Here is a 17,634-nt window from a genome sequence, read left to right as displayed (position 1 = left end):
AGATGACAGAGTGTGTGCTGGAGTTTGTTTGAGTGTGTAGTTTGAATGTGTTTCAGTGTGCCAGTATTTGAATGTTTGTGTGTGTGCGTGTGTTTGTTTTGGCAGGATAATTAGACCTTGTGCTTTGCTCCCTGAGAGTTCTTTAACCACAGGGCTGAGCCATAATGAATCCACACTGTCACGGACACTACACTGCCACACCACACACACACACAAAGCACACTGGGCACGATTACAGATGTTTGAAAACAAACACCCACACAAAACCACCCACACTTTGTGAAAATGTTTAACGGAGGGGGGGGGGGATTCCAGGGGCTGGATTAAACAAGGACAAAAGGGAGACAGAAAAAAAACATATTGGTGATTACACACCGCTCTACATCTACATGACGAATAATTAATCAGCTGAATGTGGTTTGTATGTAAAAGTATTCTTAAAACTTGCTTTGCCAATTCTGCAGGCAATAAAATGAGCTGAGACACCTGCGTGTTTGTGTGTGAGTGTACTCTCAGATGATGTGAGTCATGTAAGAGGCTCTATAGCCTGAAGTGATGCAGCTCTTGGCCCACGCCTCCAGGCAATGAAATGGAATAAAGCTCTTCTGTCAACAGTGGCAACACAGGCAGCCTAGTATTCAACAGTAATGTGATGTTAAGTTGGTGATAATGTGAGAACTTGTCATGCTATGCTAAAATATGCCCCTAAGCTGGGCGATATATTTACAGATACAATATCATCACGTTCAGCTTTTCAAAGTTAGAGCTATAATGATTTATTCAGTTTTAAGTTTGCCTCCCTGTACAGCTGGGCTTATCTAATGACGGCTACAATGTCCATGGCACTGTTGAAAACTTAAAGGCATAAACCAAAGTATTGGATATTTTTGTTTTTGAACAGATGGTAGCACCAGATTTAAAGTTAAAGGATGACTTAAGTAGCTTTAATTTATCCTGAGGGGACCATGCACGTTTCTACAAAATTTCCTAGCCAGCCATTCAATAGTTTTTGAGACATTTCACTCAAAACTAATCACAGTGGCACTTGAAGAAGAGTCAGGGGATCACCAGAGTCAGAAAGATCAATCCTCTGGGTGGCATGAATATCTGTACTAAATTTTACAGCACTTCATCGGACAGTTGTCAAGACATTTCACCAAAAAACAAAAATGTCAACCTGGTGGTGGCACAATAAGAAAAGCTAGGATCAACAAAGTCAGATGTCATCCTCTGGGGGCCATGAACATCTTTACAAAGTTTCATGTTAATACATCCAAAAACTATTGAGGCATTGCACTCAAAACCAAGTATCAGCCTGGTGATGGCAAAATAAGAAAAGCAAGGGGATCAACAAAGTCAGGATTCATCCTCTGGGCACCATTATTATCTGTCCAAAACTTTAATGCAATTCATCCAAAAGTTGTCAAGACATTTCATTAAAGCCCAAATGTCAATGTCATGGTTGCACTAGAAGAAAAGTTGAGGGATAAATGAACTCAGTAGTATTCATCCTCTGGCAACCATGATTGGTTTTACCAACTTTCATGGCAATCCATTCAATTGTTATTCAAACATGTCACTCAAGACCATAAATGTCAATCTGATGGTGGCACTAGAGGAAAAGTCTGGGGCTCACCAAAGTCAGTAATTTTTTTGTTCTGGGGACCATGACTGTCTTTACCAAATGACAATCCATGTTGCACAATTGTTTTTTCTCTTTGTTATGTTTTAAATATGTTCTTGCCGTTTTTCTATTAAATTGCTTTGAATATTGCCTCTACAATGTATTAAAATAAAAAAAGTATGAGTGGAAAAAAATTCTCTTCAGCTGAACTGGTCATAACTGGTAGACGCATGCAACAAAGAGGTTGCAAGAAAATGTTGTTTCGTTTCAAGTTGTCACTGGTAAAAATGTTGGGAATCACTGCTCCAAGTTCCAGACGTTGGTGAGCAGAAGGCAGCCATGCCAGATTCCTGAATCACACCAAATTCACCCACGTCCAGCCTTGCTGGACTGGAGCCAGATATGATTCATGGTGATTCACCAATCCTGCTGGGCTTGCTTGATGAGAGTGTGAAGTTTATGGCATTGCTGTGAACTTGGAATTTCTTTGTGCTCAAAATCTTCCTGAAGTTCCTCTCAGTTCTTTCAATTCTGCAATTTGAGTCAGGAGATATAATCCCTCAAATGTGTCTGGGATTGATCGAAGCTTCTGGTAGGGGTCACTCTTCAAGGCAAACTGGTTTCTGGTGAGAGACCAGACATGATGACTCACAAAGACTCCAGTAATTGTTTAGAAAAGCTCAAAGAGTTGCCTGGAGACAAAGAAACCATAGCCTGGAGTCAGGCTGTGGAGTAATCTTGTAACCCATTGGCTATTATCGTCTCATGACGATAAGCCTTTGGAGACCAACTCTTGAAGAGATCTGGTGTAGCCAACGGATATTAGGGCTAAGACTTTCTCTTCCATGTGCCAGTCATTTCGGCTAAACAGATACCTGCATATTATTGCAGATAAAGATAAGGAAAAGGCCTATACAGAGCTAACTCATTGTAACACAATAGCTGATAGGTTTAAGGTTGCATTTTGGCCAATGCTTTCCACCTCTCCACACAGGCTGATCCTGCTGCTCAAACATGATTGGTGAATGATAATGGAAAAGTAAGTGGACTTCCACTTGTGTAGTGCTTGACCACTCAAAGCGCTTTCACACTATGAGTCACATCCACCCATTCACACACATATTCTTCTGCTACTCAGTTTTTGAAACACTCACACTCATGGGACCACTGAATAGCTGGTTCACCACTGACAAGTAGGCATAGCGTTCATGTTCTTTAAGTGTTCAGGTTCTTGAGGATGTAAGAAATCAGAGAATAAAATGCTTCCTTCATCAAAGAGGATGACAGTCAGTGCTTACCTGCAAACAACAGCAAGGATGATGGTAAATGGTAAATGAACTAACTACAATCATCTGTTCAACTCCCCTCCTCTGTGGCTCCACTGTGAGCTACGGCAGCAAATAATACTACCCCACCCAAGCCCTCCTTGCAAGATCCCACCCCTTCCCAGCAGGCACCAGAAGCATGCTTGGACTCACCAGTAGACTGACAAATGCATGATCCCTCACCAGTTTCCCATCAGTGAACACAGCTGTGTTTAACCACTGTGGGGACTTCAAACCCAGATATCTGATGTGGTGTCCAAGGATTTGGCCCTTATTTCTTTATTCACATGTTCATTTTGAGCAATCATGCTTATACTGGGATTTAGAGTGTTCAACAATTTATTCGATCACCCGTGCATCCTTAGCTTTCTTTGTTTCAGCAGCAAGCATTTTCTTTCGCTCATGCTTATAATTAAGTATCTGAAATCTGAAAAACCTGAAAAACGTCTTATGCTTCTGTGGTTATGAAATCATGTGCAACCAGGCATGTGCGCTTGTCCACAGCAACACCTGGCAAGAGAACAGGGAACCAGCCTCCTCCTTCCTCTTTTCTCTGCCTCCTCATTGTTCTACAGCGTGAACAAACACACATGCTGACACTTTCTAGATGATTCCATACCCAAGTTCACAAAAGGCTGGCCACTAAGACGCATGCAAAAGCACACACATCTCTTGTCTTCCTGCCTTTCCGGTAGTGTGACTAGGTGTTGAATCATCATGCTCTCACATATTTCTCCAACCTCCGTCTGTTTTCCTCTGCAGTTCAAGTCCAAGCTGCCTCGCATGACTCTTGGCACACACCGTATCCCAGGCCGTGGGATTCACTGAGTGATACTGCTGTCAGCCATTTAATTCACCGTTTTCCCAGACTTCTGTGCCTTAACTTGGTGAAATCTTCAAGGAGCATGTTGACAGTATATTTGATCATCCACAGGGCAGGTAAATACAGTAATTGATCAAAACCAAAAACATGAAAGATGGATGAGTAACCCAGCTCTGGTAATGATGGGCTTGAGAGCGATGTGATGATTGCTGGAACCACAAGTGCACTCAAATAACATCCCTTAAGGGGTTGTAGGAGCACGAGGGCACAAAGGGTTAACTGTTTTTTTTCTTTTTGATGCTCATTAGTACCCAGAAGGTTAAACACAGCAGGAGAAGGACATTTGGCTAATCAGACTGCTCGGCTGGAGAGTTGCAGTCTTATCGCTGCAAAGCTTTTGACACTGAGGGAGCATTTTAAGCTCTTTGCTGGGATCTAACAGTCCTGTCATGCTTGTTCTTGACTTTTATTTTTTAATCCATTTCTCTGATGAGATTAAAGTGAATTCAAACCAGAGTAGTTTTTTTTCCTTCCTCCTCTTGCTTCCTAAAGCTCCAGTCAGCTCTTTGATAGTGGAGTAAATAAAATTGCAATGATGCAACATGCAGAAATGTTGCCAAGGAAACCGAAGCCAAGAGGAAATGAACTCTTATTGGAGCAACTTTACAACACACCCTGTGTGACTGACTGACGGGCACACTCCATCATTCAGAGGATTTATTTTCTCTGCAATAATGTGATTATCTCTTCAGTGAGGCAACATTCAGACTACTGCAACCGCCATTTCATAACGTAATTAGAGCTGATTAACCAAGCTGGATTACTCATCCATCTTTCCAAATACTCGTCACATATTCACTCAAATCTGTGAAAGCAAAAAAGTGTGTTAAAAAAGAGGCACACGGCTATGGGGGAAAAATCAAGCCATGCAGAGTTTTCTTACAAAAAAGTTATGTCTACCTTTAGTCTTTTTCACCAAAACGAACTGTATCTCTACTTAAGGTCTAATTCACATGTTGTTTCCCTCCTCATAAAACTTGATTGTTATATGACACCAAGTTTACGTCCATATTTTTTGATTTTAGGGCTGGGTATTGTTTAAAACATTGATACCAATATGAATATCAATACCAACAGCAGTATCCACTAGCAGAGAAATACCAATACCAATAGGGAAATTTATTTTATACCCAAATTGTGAAAGTACTGGTGTGAAGCAATATTTTCAAATGTTTTGGTGGCATCTCAGCACGCTGAACTGCCAACTGTCAATACCACAGACTGTATAGGTTGTAGCTGCTGCACACACGGCGGCAGGGCTAACTATAAGCAACACACAGCTACCTATCATTAACAAGTTTAACGGCAGAGTCAAGCAGTTTCTCAGGGTGGCTTTGTTGGGACTATCCAGTGGCTTGGTGTTGAATGTTAGCTGTTACCACTGTGTTAGCTCATGCTAACCTGGCAGCCTTGAACTGACCGTTGCTGGAAAGAGAGCAGCTATGGAGCAGCAGCCGCAGAAAGTGTGCTGATCCAGCAGGGAGTCAGAATGGTGCAGGACTAGACTCCCGGCACAAAAAGGATCCGCTGCAAGTACCGTTTGACTGAAGAAGTTTAGGTACTGGGTAACACCTTAAAGGTAACACGTAGTAATGTCGCAAATTTCCCCGCCATGGGACGAATATAGAATTATCTCATCTTTTACCCAGCACCAGCTAACTTGCAGTCTTCTTGTTCACCTACATTTGCTGGCACATTAAAAAGCTTCTTTGCATGTTATTGCCACCAATTCTCAATAAGCAAAACAGTGTGAAACCAGTGGCAAGAATGTGTATCATTTTGCTTACAAACATAATGGGGACCTACTTATAAAAAGCATACTCATGCTCAAAAACTCCACAGAAAATGCTTTCAATAAAGGCTTTTGCATTTCCTGTGCAATTTATTCAACCTAATTGACAACTTATTTTCAACTACAACTAATGCCATATAACAATAATATCCATATACAGTCACATCCATTACAGGAGTTTTCATCCACCAGGAAAGAGTCAACATTCACAAACACCTCCATGTACATCAGAACCTTAGTCAGCCAGCCAAGAAAAAAAATCAGGTAAACTTCTGCTACATGGAGTTCAGCAAATAAGCTCCACTGTTATAATGAGCACAGCCAATGACCTCCTCTGGTCTCACCACATTTAAACACCCAGGTTGTACCACTAACTTTTGTTTTTCTTTCTTTCCCACTGTTGGAAACTGGCTGAAGGCCTTATAAAGGAGACTGCAGCTGCTTTTCCCCCCACTGTGCGCAACAAGTCCATCTTCTGCCCCTCCACTTTTGAAGGGTCATATGGCTGTTTTCATGTTTTTGTTGTACTGAGGTTTTTGTTTTTTAACAGCAGTGGTTACTGTGGCATCTGCATTTTCTGCAGCTCCAGGCTGACTGCTTGGCTATTTTCTGATCAAAAGTTATTTTGTTGTTCTCACCCCGAGCGTAATGGAAATAACCAGCTGGTCACAGGCTGCCTCAGGTCACCAAAGGCAACATGTAGTCATGACTTAACCCCCTTTCATGTCTTGCTCTGCTAAACAGATTGCTAATTTTCAACAGCATCCCACTTCATTTTCACACAGTTAAGAAGCCGCAAGTTTGACTTTGATTTAGAGTTTGTTTAAATTTCTGTAACACAGACTGCAGTCATTTGATAAGCACAGACTAATCAAAAATGTCAAATGAGGATGTAACTGAATAGTTAGGATTGGGACATTTATCACTAAACAGAAACTGATTTTACACAGACACATTTCGATGGGACTCCAACAAAACTAGAATTACCACCTTGCGCTTGTATGCTTTTGCTATTCGATCAAGCTGCAGGACTCATGTGTAGCCACGACAGTAGACAATGCTTTAAATATGGCTGCAAAGAAGCTGCAAATTTTAAAATGTGAATGCTTCACACACATCTTTTAACCCGGCAGCACAGATGACCCACAATCAACACAAATTCAAGATGGATACTCAAGATTAGTGTCACAAATCCAGAATCTGACCATTGTGTCTCCAAGACATTCAATAATGGCTAGAAAAGTGTTTTTGCAGAACATTATATCATCACATTAATTTTAGCCTTTGACCTCTTGGATATAAAATCACTTCATTATTTCATCCTATAAGACATTTGTGTGAAATTTTGTCATAGTTAGTTTATTTATTCTTGGGTTATGGCCAAAAAACTGTTTTTTGAACGCAGTGACCTTTGACCACAAAAATGTTATCAGGTCATCCTCGAGCCCAAGTGGATGCTGGTAACAAATTTGAGGAAATTCCCTCGGGGTATTCTTGAGATATTCCATTCGTTGGAATTTGGATGGATGGAAAAACACCCAAAACATGATCCTTCGGCCACAGCTTAAAAACCTTAACTAATATAACCCACCCCTATAATAACAACAAAAACCACAAAATTGTATTAAATTGATAAAAGTAATTTTCATCTGGTAGCTAACCACACTCTACTTCTGTCTGCCAATCAGCTGCTCTTCTGCAGCTGTTGAGCATTCAACATTTTGCTCAAGGGCTCCATCGCTGGTGGTTACTCTTAATACCCAGATCCCCTCTCCCAGACACCCAGACACAGACACACACACACACACACACAGAGTATCTGTGATCACTAACCCTGAGCAGAAGCTCTCTATTGTAGTCATCCCCAATGCGTCGAAGCTCTCGACCGATTGCCTCCATCTGCATGTCCCCTGCTGCGTTTCGTCGCCGCGTGCTAGAGGGGCCGGGAGATTGTCCTGAAACAGAGAGGAAAAAAACATGCCCACTTTTCTTCTATAAACACACAAGCATGCACTACATGTATTACACATTATAAAAAAATAACTCCCTGTGCTGCAGCTTTAGTGCACACATTTTTCCAGTACACAAAAACATAAAATGCGTGTTTGACTAATTGTATTTAAACAATTGTATGTAAACATGTTTTATTTATGTGAAGTGTGACGAAATGTAGTCAAACAAGAGTCAGAAGCTTTTATGTGGTTGGAGGTTAGGGCACGAAAACACTGTGAAACCCCAGCACTAAGATATTTAAAATATGACTGGTAACATCAACAGAAAAAACAGCATTCACTCAGTGAATGCAGTAGAATACAGTAGAATAGTAGAATACTAATAGTAGATAGTAGATAGTACTAATAGTAGAATGCAGTAGAATACAGTCATTTGGGGCCACACAGCATCACCAGCACCTGCAGGTCAGACTGTGACCACTGAAGTTTGTCTTAGTTTCATTTTTAATCTTATGACAAACAATGAAGCCATGCAACAGAAAAGCGGATGGCACAATTTAAAACAGTTACATGCAAACCTTCACATGTGACACGCGTGTCAAGCTTTACGGCCAACACATGGATGCAACATAACAGCATAATAATTACAGAAATTAAAAAAAAAAAAAAAAAAATCGCGTATAATCCCATCAGCAGTGACATTCTGAGATAAGAGAATAACAAAGAGGAAAACATGAACAAAAAAAGAAGCAGATGAGAAGAGTGTGATTTGGAAAGTGGATGTTTCACAATATCAGAGCAGGGACTTGGTTAGTTTTGACCCAGTTGAGTTTATTTGATGTTATAAAAGATGCATTCTCACAATGCTGCACTGAAAATCACAGAGGAGATGTAAATCAGATGACTTATTGATGTGAGATTAAAAAACAACGACAAAAGACACACAAAGATGTTGTTATTTATATGCTTACTGTGACAAATTGTTTCGACAGATGAGGAGATACCATAATGTTTAAACAACTTATTTCCATGGAAAACAGTCACAACATTCAATGTGTGCGTCTTCCTGGCATCATAACAAAGATGTAAAGAACAACCCGTCCACCACCTGACCAGCTGAACGAACACGTGTGTGTGTTTGTGGTTAATCTGTTATATTTTGTCTGAACGACAGTACGACTGAAAGTCTCTGACCTCTTAACAATTGCCACTTATGACTCATGAATGCTGTTATGAAACCCAGACTTAATATTTCTCACATCCTCCAATATTTAAGAGACGGATATGGCCAAGGCTGCGTTCTTATCAATTCATCAGCTGCTGACTGTGCCAACGAGACACACAAGAGTGTCTTCAATGTAACTGAATTTTCAGCTGAAAAGAGTCTTGATTCAAACAATATGTACAATGAAAAACTCCCACTTAACACAGTCAATTATTAGCCAACTAAGTGAGCTTTTTAAATATGTCTAAAGTTTACATTTTTAATCGAAGTTGCAGGCAAAAACTATCTTTGTGTAATCAGCGCGGAGGTTGTGTTATATTTAAACTGTGTTAACATAAAACAATACCTCAAAGTGACTGACTCTGGCTCAGACTGAAGCAACCTGACTGTAGGTATCATCTTCCTGCTGCACCAGGAGGAGTGTTGTGATAGGATAGTTGTAATCAGACTGTCAGTGAGCGACAACAAGATGATAAACTGATCCTCCTTAAGCCTTCTATCTCACTCTCTAACACCAAAACAGGCCAGAGTCCCTGATAACTCAAACTTTTTTTGTGCACTGAATACGATGTGATATGTGTGTGTGTGTGTGTGTGTGTGTTTATCTTCTATCTGTGCTATCTGATGGACGTAACAGACTGAATGAGAGGCGAAAGGTTTCTGTCTGCATCTTACAAAAGACCTCCAGGCCTATTTTGACTGCTACACACACACACTGAGGTCTATTTTGATTATGTACTTAATGAACGACGCACACACACTGGTCTGTTTTGACTGGTGTCTTGTCTGTTTGGCTGCAGTGACACAAGAGAGAGAATAAAAGAGACACAAGGCAATCAGGGGAGCTAATCACTGCTATTATAAAAGGCAGAGCCACACGTACAGAAGTTACAATAAGGAAGTTTCATTTGAGCATCCGGAGATAACTTCTTCACTCACAAAACACCACTATCCTTGTGAAAAATAAAATACAAACGCAGATAGTTACGATTGTAGTTTAAGCTGGGGTATTCACAGAAAAGCGCAGCCTGTGAGTTTCTGCATCTGAATTGAATTGACAGCTCAATTTAGAGATTCTGGGAAAATCAAATTAAGTAAAATCTTATTAGGATAAGACAACAATGTCATTACATAATTGTCATCCACTGCACCAATACTGTTAGGGGATTTACACTGTTAGTTGTTGTTTATTGCCCCAAATCTGAGTCTCATCCAACAGTTTTGTTTGTTACCAAGCAACGAGACAGGCAACTTGCAAACACGTGTCTTGTTCTGTTTTTGTATCTAAATAAACAGCAGAAACAAAAACAGGATCAAGGCTGTGAGAAGTGATTGTCAGCTCAAACCTACAGAACTTCAACTGACAACTCATGTCAATGCTTACTCTTCAACTGATACTTCTTGAAGAGCTGTGCAAACCCTGATAAACTGCTCAAAGTGACTTGAGCTTGAGCACTTGAGTCAGCATCAGTTGCATCCACAAGGTTGACAAAAAATCTGTAGGTGCGAAGTTAGAAAGAAGTGGGTTTATCAAACCTTCGTAGCCTACGTCTCATCTCTGCTGTTGATGGTCAAGTTGCATTGTTGGTAATGTACCATGTTTTAAAAAGAAGAGGAATGTGTGTGTGGTGTGTTTTTTTCACTGAATTAGACTTTAATCTTTAGGCTTGCAAACTTATGAAACTGAAACTAACCCAATTTCTTTCTGAATAGCATAGGCACCACAGAACCTACTGAGAAAAAAATAAAACTGTCAAGGACACAAAGACAGAGATAATGTAGAGTTCCCTCCATGCATTTGCCACAAATGAATGTTACAAGTGAACCGAGTTGTCCCGAGAAACAACTAAATAGACAAAGACAAGGTTCTTAATTTTGCTATTTTTTTGCTTTGAGTAATTGTGTGATTCTGTTGCATCATTTTTTCTTCCTCTTTTTTCAAAGTCTGTCCATTGTAAGTCTGACTGTTGTAGTAGCTCATCACAAACTTTTTTTAAGTGCTTCAGTTTCACACTGTTTCCCATACAGTGATTTATTTGTGGCGCCTGAAAAATCATCAGTAGGATCACTAAGTGTCCCTCTCACGACACTATCTGATTCGTTACACGTCATGATCATCACTACCAACACTGAAGGCTGCTGTGCGTCTGATGGGCAAAGAGGAAAACAGACTGTAGCTGCTTTGGTGAGCAAGTGGAGCTGTGTATTGTATCAAAGGCAGCAGATATTACAGGAATTGTAAGGATCCAATACAGTAAAGTTGCAAAAACACACGTGTTTGTTGTTGTTGTTTCCATTGTGTTCTGCTGTTGGTAAAAGTAGTAACTGGACGTCACTTCAGTTGTGTGAGTACAAGAACTCCAAAGAAGAGGAAGGAAGAAGTAGCCCGTTCTCAATCCAAAGTGATCAAATACCACCACTTTTGCAGTGATTTCAGCATAAGATCGCGACGCAATAAGCCACCTTTCGCGACTGTATGATACACCACCAGGCAGCATCAGCTGACAATGTGGCTGAACAGAACCTGTCGCGTCCAAATGATTCGCCAAATGATAGTGTCAGGTTGAAACGCTGACGATAACGATGTAATACAAGGAGCACAAAGGTTCCTATTGGGCAGGAGGGGAGGTGGATGGGTCCAACAAACGCCTGGACTTTGTGAGATCCGGTGCTTCCTTCCTGTCTGAATGTGATGTATTCTTTTCTACACCTCCCCATGTGCCCTTTTTGCCTCAATCTAACCATCCGTGGCAGCAGGTGCGTTTGTTGACATCCCAGCATCGGTTGCCATGTATTTGTGTCGTCTATACATAACCACATGTAGCATCATCTCCTCGGCAGTGGCATCCCACAACAGACGCAGAAGGATACCTGATATGTAGACGTGGAAGTGCGTTGACAAAGCGGCATGATGTAACAACATGTGATGAACACGATTTGGATGAAAGGAGAGTGAAACGGCATCCACGTGCAAGCGTGAAATATGACGAGTTTATCATAGTTTATCATAGTGCAGCACAGGGAGAATACAAACATTTCATGCTCTACACATACATAACGCAGACCTGCCGATGTGCATTCAGCCTGTGCTGGACCCATTTCGTATGAGTCTGTTCATTTTTGTCATGAGACCCAATGTCACATACAAATGTTGGGCATCACGATCAAAGAAAGTCTTTGTATTACAGTCTGTGGTACACACACACAGAAACTGGGCGTGGCCTGAAGTTAAGACCCGTCTTCCTTCCCATAAATCTGACTCAGCAAGACTCAATGAACAGTGTGAATCCAAGGCAGCAAATTCAACATCGGCAGGTCCAACAAAGCGTGCTGAGACGCCTGAGACAAACTCATTCACAAAGTGGGTGATGCCAAACAAAACTAACAAGAAATACTATTGTCATTGCACTCTATCACAGAGTGCCATTGTGTGTTTGTCTGAGTCCGAGAGACTACATGTTCTCAAGTCAGAAAGAAAAGATGAAAATGATTATTTGAGGAGTTAATTTATAAGGACTTAGCAACTTGTCCGCAATGTTTTATTCCAATCATTTTTTTTTATGATTGGAAGTAAAAAAGTTTGATTGGAATGAAAAAGTCAATAATTTCTGATGAGTTAAAATGTAGTAGACATTACTCAACAGGAAAAGGAGTAATACTACAATGGAGTGAAAGCAGGAATACACAGAAATGGGTTTGGCAGCACAGAACGGTCACATTAATGTGTTTCGAATCAGCATGTTTCAGCCTGAATTTGTCGGATTCCTCTCTAAGAGCCAGTGGAGTAAGGTGCTCCGGGTATTAGTCAATAAATCAGAATGTGAAAAAAATACGAGGCTGAATTACTCATGAAATGCAGCAAGATACTCGTAGTGGAAAAAACTCATGAGTAAGACCTAGTGGGAGAAAAGGGGGAGTACAAAAACATCCTGAGTATGTTTTTGTTCATCTTTTTTTTTTTTTTTTACTATCATTGTTAACATTCAACTCTACCCGCCCAAAACCCTCAAATCTTTGCTAAAGGAAGCTTCAGGGAGTCAGTGCTGGCCTCATATCTGGTTTCATATTTCGCTGTACACCCACACACCAGCAGCAGATAAATTTCATGGTGAAAACACTCAGAGCAGCTTGTATTCAGGCCAGTGACTTTAACACATAAAAATTACTGTATTTCTTAACATAGTAGCAGGGCGTGAATTCATGCAACACTTCACAGTCTGCAGGGAATCGCCTTCTTAAAATTACTGGATAGTGGATGACAAAAATTAGTAGGTGAAAAGTTGGTTCAGCATTACTTGTTTGCAAGAATGACTCATTTTTGAGACTGGATGTATTATTTTATCACTTTGCAACAGCAACAAGACAAAGACAGGTGCTTTTTTAAGAGTAAAACATGCGCACTGCAATGATGGAAACTTAGTGTAACTGTTTTAACGCGCCGCTAAATTTATCACCCCATCACTTGTCAGAAAACTTTGTAATGAGAGATGTTAGCGGTTAATCATCGGTTATATGCAAAGTGCCTGATCTCACCGTGCAGCTGGTGCGTCCCCGGTCCTCCGCCGTGCGCCCCAGCCATGCGCTGTACGGCGTGATTCATCACCTGGCCGGCGGGGCTCGGAGTCTGCGTGGCTCTGTCAGCCGTCCCGGGCCTCGGGGAGAGCGGGGAGCTCGGCTGCGAGTCGCCGTCAGAGGAGAAATATCCACTGGAGGCGCGGCGAGGGAGGAGGAATATAGTCCTCGTCTGATACACGCCGAGGCTGTCGACAGGGGAGTTGGCTTTGGTTCTGCACCAAGACGGCGAGTCTGGTTCTCCTCCTCCGATGGAATCGCGGTGGCCAAAGCTCTGCTCGCCGCCGTCGTTTGAACGGGAGGTTTGCGCTGACTCTCCAGCGACAGATGGTGGGTCTCCTCCGCTCCCTTGTGTTGTTTTTACTGCGGTCGAGCCATCGAACCGTTTTGGTGGTCTGTTGGATGAACAGAGCGGCACCGTCAGTCTGGGCTTTCATCACTCTGCCTACAGTCTCGCGTCTCTGCTGCATCTGGAACAACAGCTGGATATGAGGCAGCGCACTGCTGCGTCATGGCTGGACCTCGCATTCATGTTTTTTCTTTAGAACTGTGGGTTTTCTGTAATTTAAATCAGATTTATTTCACATGGAAAAGCTGTGACTGGTGCACAGACGCAGGCGTGCCAACAATAAACAAGCCAATTTTTAAAATATATTTTATGAAACTAGATCACGTGCCACTGCAGCTGGTGACCACAGCGGGGTTTGGAGTTGAGTAGTACGTCTTTGACTGGTTGCTGTGCCGTGAATAAGTCCCCGCTCAGGCGGTAGCTCGGGTTTTTTGCCCAAACTGTCCGCCCGGTGCGTCTCCATTGTTTGACAGAAGTTGCTGATTGCAGCAGATCTTTGTTTGACTTGCGAGGGAAAATAAGCGGGCATGAAGGAAGCGGCTGGAGTAACTTCAACTGCGTCACATATTAACAGCCTGAAAGAAATCTGTCTCAGCGGACCACAGTCTGCCTGGAAAACTAATTTTCCTGAGTAAATCAACTTAAGCAATGTTCCATTTTGATCGGACAATTCAATTTATTGATGACGGATTTATTGAGTCAATGTAAAATTATGCACATATTACTTTTGTAAAGTCCCTTTATTTAATGATTTGCCTCGAGAACAAAAAATCTTTGTCATTTTCAGTTTTACCTCCAAAACTCTCAACGTGACATTCTAATAAAAGAAACTCATCAAAATATGTTGATGCGTCGCTTCCTGTTTGTCCAGACTAAACTACAGCTTCCAGAGCGCAGGGATTCCCAGCGGCAATGACCTACTTCTGTGCCAAAATGACCTAAAATAAAAACCAACTGCTTTTTAGAACCAACTCTCCATGTGCCGACAAACACACTTTTACGCACCTTTGGTGAAAATAGTCATCATTTTGCTTTTTACGCATTATTACGCACTGAGAAAAAGCATGAAAAACCGCGCTTTAACTGGACGCACGTCTGTTCTCCAGCTGTATGAGAATGTAAACTTTCCCTGCGGGTTTCGATGCAGATCCGAGCGTTACGAGGAGAGTACTGAGCGTGTCAGGCGGCACGTAGAGAAATGGCACTAAAAACAACCGGCGGTCGCCAGAAGGGAAAAACAAACAGAGGCGATATGAGGGAATCCGCAAAACATGTACCAGAAAAATTACAAACAAGGCATTTAATCAGGTGTCAAAGTGTCAAATGTTTAACTAGATCCGTTCAGCTGCACGACTGCACAGTCATAACACTACATGATGAGGGCTGCAGTTTGTGTGTTTCCGTGGGCGACAGACCGGCCTATTCTCACAGGAAAAACTAACATTTCAGACTGAAGATAAGGTTTCACTTTACTATTAACACACGGATATTGAAATAATTGAGCAGCTGATTGTCACGTGAACGGCGTGAGTCTGCTAGATTATTGTGTCTATATTTGTAGCTTTAAGTCAAAACCAAGTGGTGCATGTGCGCCTCCCACAGGCACCGCGCCACATGTACCGGGTTTCATAAACATGGGAATAAGAGTGTTAAAATGATAATTTATATTCTGACAATTGCCGATTATAACAAAAGTTAATACCAGAAAACTGCAGGTGAACTAGTCTTGAAGATCTCACATGAATTCATCAATTGTCATTGAGTGCTAAACCGGCTGAACTCGGTGACCTCGATCATAACAAAGCAGACAGTCTCTCATCTATTCATCATTGGAAAACACATCGTCGCACAAGTCTTTAAATTATTTAAAAATATGTATAGTGTCTAAAAACTTTAATAAATAAAATGCAAGACAAGGCGAACCACACTGACACACAAAGCTTGTCATATTAACCCAATATGGTCGTTATTAAAGAGTGAAATGCTGTTTACGCACGACTAATTGGTTATGGAGTTGATAAAAGGAATCGAAGCCGGTGCGCTGAGTCGCCAAACTTACCGGCAAAATCAGAGGACCACTGCAAAACTCAATTACGCACTGTACTCCTAAAATCCCTCCTATATAAACAAAAAAAACTTTCATTAAGTAGGGAAAGGAAGCCTTTGTCTCATACTTGCAGAATTATCACATTGGAAAAAAAGTTAAAAGGTAAAGAGATTTAAATTCTGTTTAAAGTCACTTTTACGCATGGCAAAGACAGTCATATTATACAAAGGGGAGAGCATTATAATGAAAATAAAGGCTATTTTCGATTTCCTATATTTTAAAAACACAGTAATTACACATAGCGGCTGTTTGCAGCGTGACAGCTGACATGCCTGTCGGATGGAAACTGGAATTTGTAAAGTAATCGTTAAAAACAACAACAGCCCACACACCTCTGCCCCCTCTCACCTGGACGGATGGTGCATGTCAGTGGCGGGACATCACCACTGGCCCCGAAAATCACAAGATGACAAGTTGGCTGAAATAGAAATACGTCTAAATAATATCAATTCGAGTCCAAATAGGATCCACAGGTCCAAAATAAGCAAAGCATTAATTTAAAAATAGGGGGAAATGTCAAAAGTGAAATAAATCCAAAAGTTTCCGCGGGAGGAGCGCTTGAATAATCCGCCTGGTCCGAGAGGAAACTGAAGCAGAAGAGGTAAACAAAGTCCAGCGCTTTTGTCTGCTCTGTGAAGATTTCCTTCTCTCCCCCTCTGTCTCTTGCACTACAGTAGGTACTCTCTGTGCTCTGGACTGATATGAGGCTCCTCCTCCAAACTCCACCCCATCCACTGTAGGGTGGAGTTTCTCATTTGGCTCTATTCTCTTTTCTCTGTCTCCCCCTGTCTCTCATAGCTGCAAGTAGCACAGTGTGCATGACACAAAGGTAGTGATAACCCATCCATCCATCCTTTGTCATCCGCTTATAAGGAGCCTGCTTAGCAGGGGAAGCAGTCTGAGCAAAGCACTCAAGACATCCTTCCTACCAGCAAGGCTTTCCAGCTCCTCTTGAGGCCCCCGAGGCGTTCCCAAGCCAGACGAGATATATGATCCCTCCAGCGTTTTCTGGGTCTGCCACAGGGCCTCCTACCAGTTGCACGTATGATAAAAACTACAACAAATATTGCAATCAAAATGCCATTTCTGTTAGACTCATTCAGTCTCTCACTGCGTCTTTTCTATTTACTGTATGTGCACTGCTTACATCTATAGCTGTTTAAGTTTTTAACCACATCTCAAGCTTGCACAAGCTTGTACTGCATGAACACTGGATAAATAACAGAATTTTAAGAGTATATTGCTAAAAAATGCCTCGAAACTCACTTGACTTTTTCCATGACTTCGGTAGCAATGTATTATCTTGTCCATTAATTTTTTGAATTGAAACTATGCATCCCCGTATATCACTATTCCTTAAATACCATTTGATTTTACAATAAAATGGTCATAAAAAATATTAATAAATGTTTGTAAAAACATTTTGCTTTCACTTTTTGGCTTTGTAGCCACCCAGGTCTTTTTTTCCATCTCCTGTTAGGACAAAATTGATACTTGCATAGTCTTCCTGCACAAAAATAATACTTGATATGTGGACATGCCAAAAATATCTAGATCTCAAAATGACACAAAAAGCCCACAAAACTAACAAACTCAAGTGGTTCCCCTTTTGCACAGTCTAAGACAGCTGATTGTGCATTAGATAGTGAGACCTTCAAAATTTGGTCGAAACTGACGCCTACACTTGTACTATGACTGCTGGCATGAAAGTGGAACCCAGTGTATGATACTATTTTACATATGAATCACCCTTTAAGCTCTGCTGATGCAATATTAAGTGTTTCTGAAAAAAATGAGAAAACTGT

General features: G+C 41.3%; 1 protein-coding gene across 2 annotated transcripts in view; it reads right to left on the bottom strand.

The window, feature by feature from the left end:
• LOC121955016 (bcl-2-like protein 11) overlaps window positions 1-16,515 on the bottom strand; it is a 32,395-nt gene extending 15,880 nt beyond the window's left edge. For both annotated transcript variants that reach the window (XM_042502792.1, XM_042502793.1), the window contains exons 1-3: window positions 16,178-16,515; window positions 13,335-13,768; window positions 7,458-7,579 (exon numbers count right to left, since the gene is read on the bottom strand). In XM_042502792.1, coding sequence (XP_042358726.1) covers window positions 7,458-7,579; window positions 13,335-13,768; window positions 16,178-16,194 — 573 coding nt within the window. In that variant the 5' untranslated portion in view covers window positions 16,195-16,515. The remainder of the gene's footprint in view (window positions 1-7,457; window positions 7,580-13,334; window positions 13,769-16,177) is intronic.
• Between the last annotated feature and the right edge of the window lie 1,119 nt (window positions 16,516-17,634).

The sequence above is a fragment of the Plectropomus leopardus genome, chromosome 15, assembly GCF_008729295.1.
Source record: "Plectropomus leopardus isolate mb chromosome 15, YSFRI_Pleo_2.0, whole genome shotgun sequence".
NCBI classification, from domain to species: domain Eukaryota; kingdom Metazoa; phylum Chordata; class Actinopteri; order Perciformes; family Serranidae; genus Plectropomus; species Plectropomus leopardus.
The sequence above is the reverse complement of the archived record's forward strand: the minus strand, read 5'-3'. Positions and strand labels throughout refer to the sequence as shown.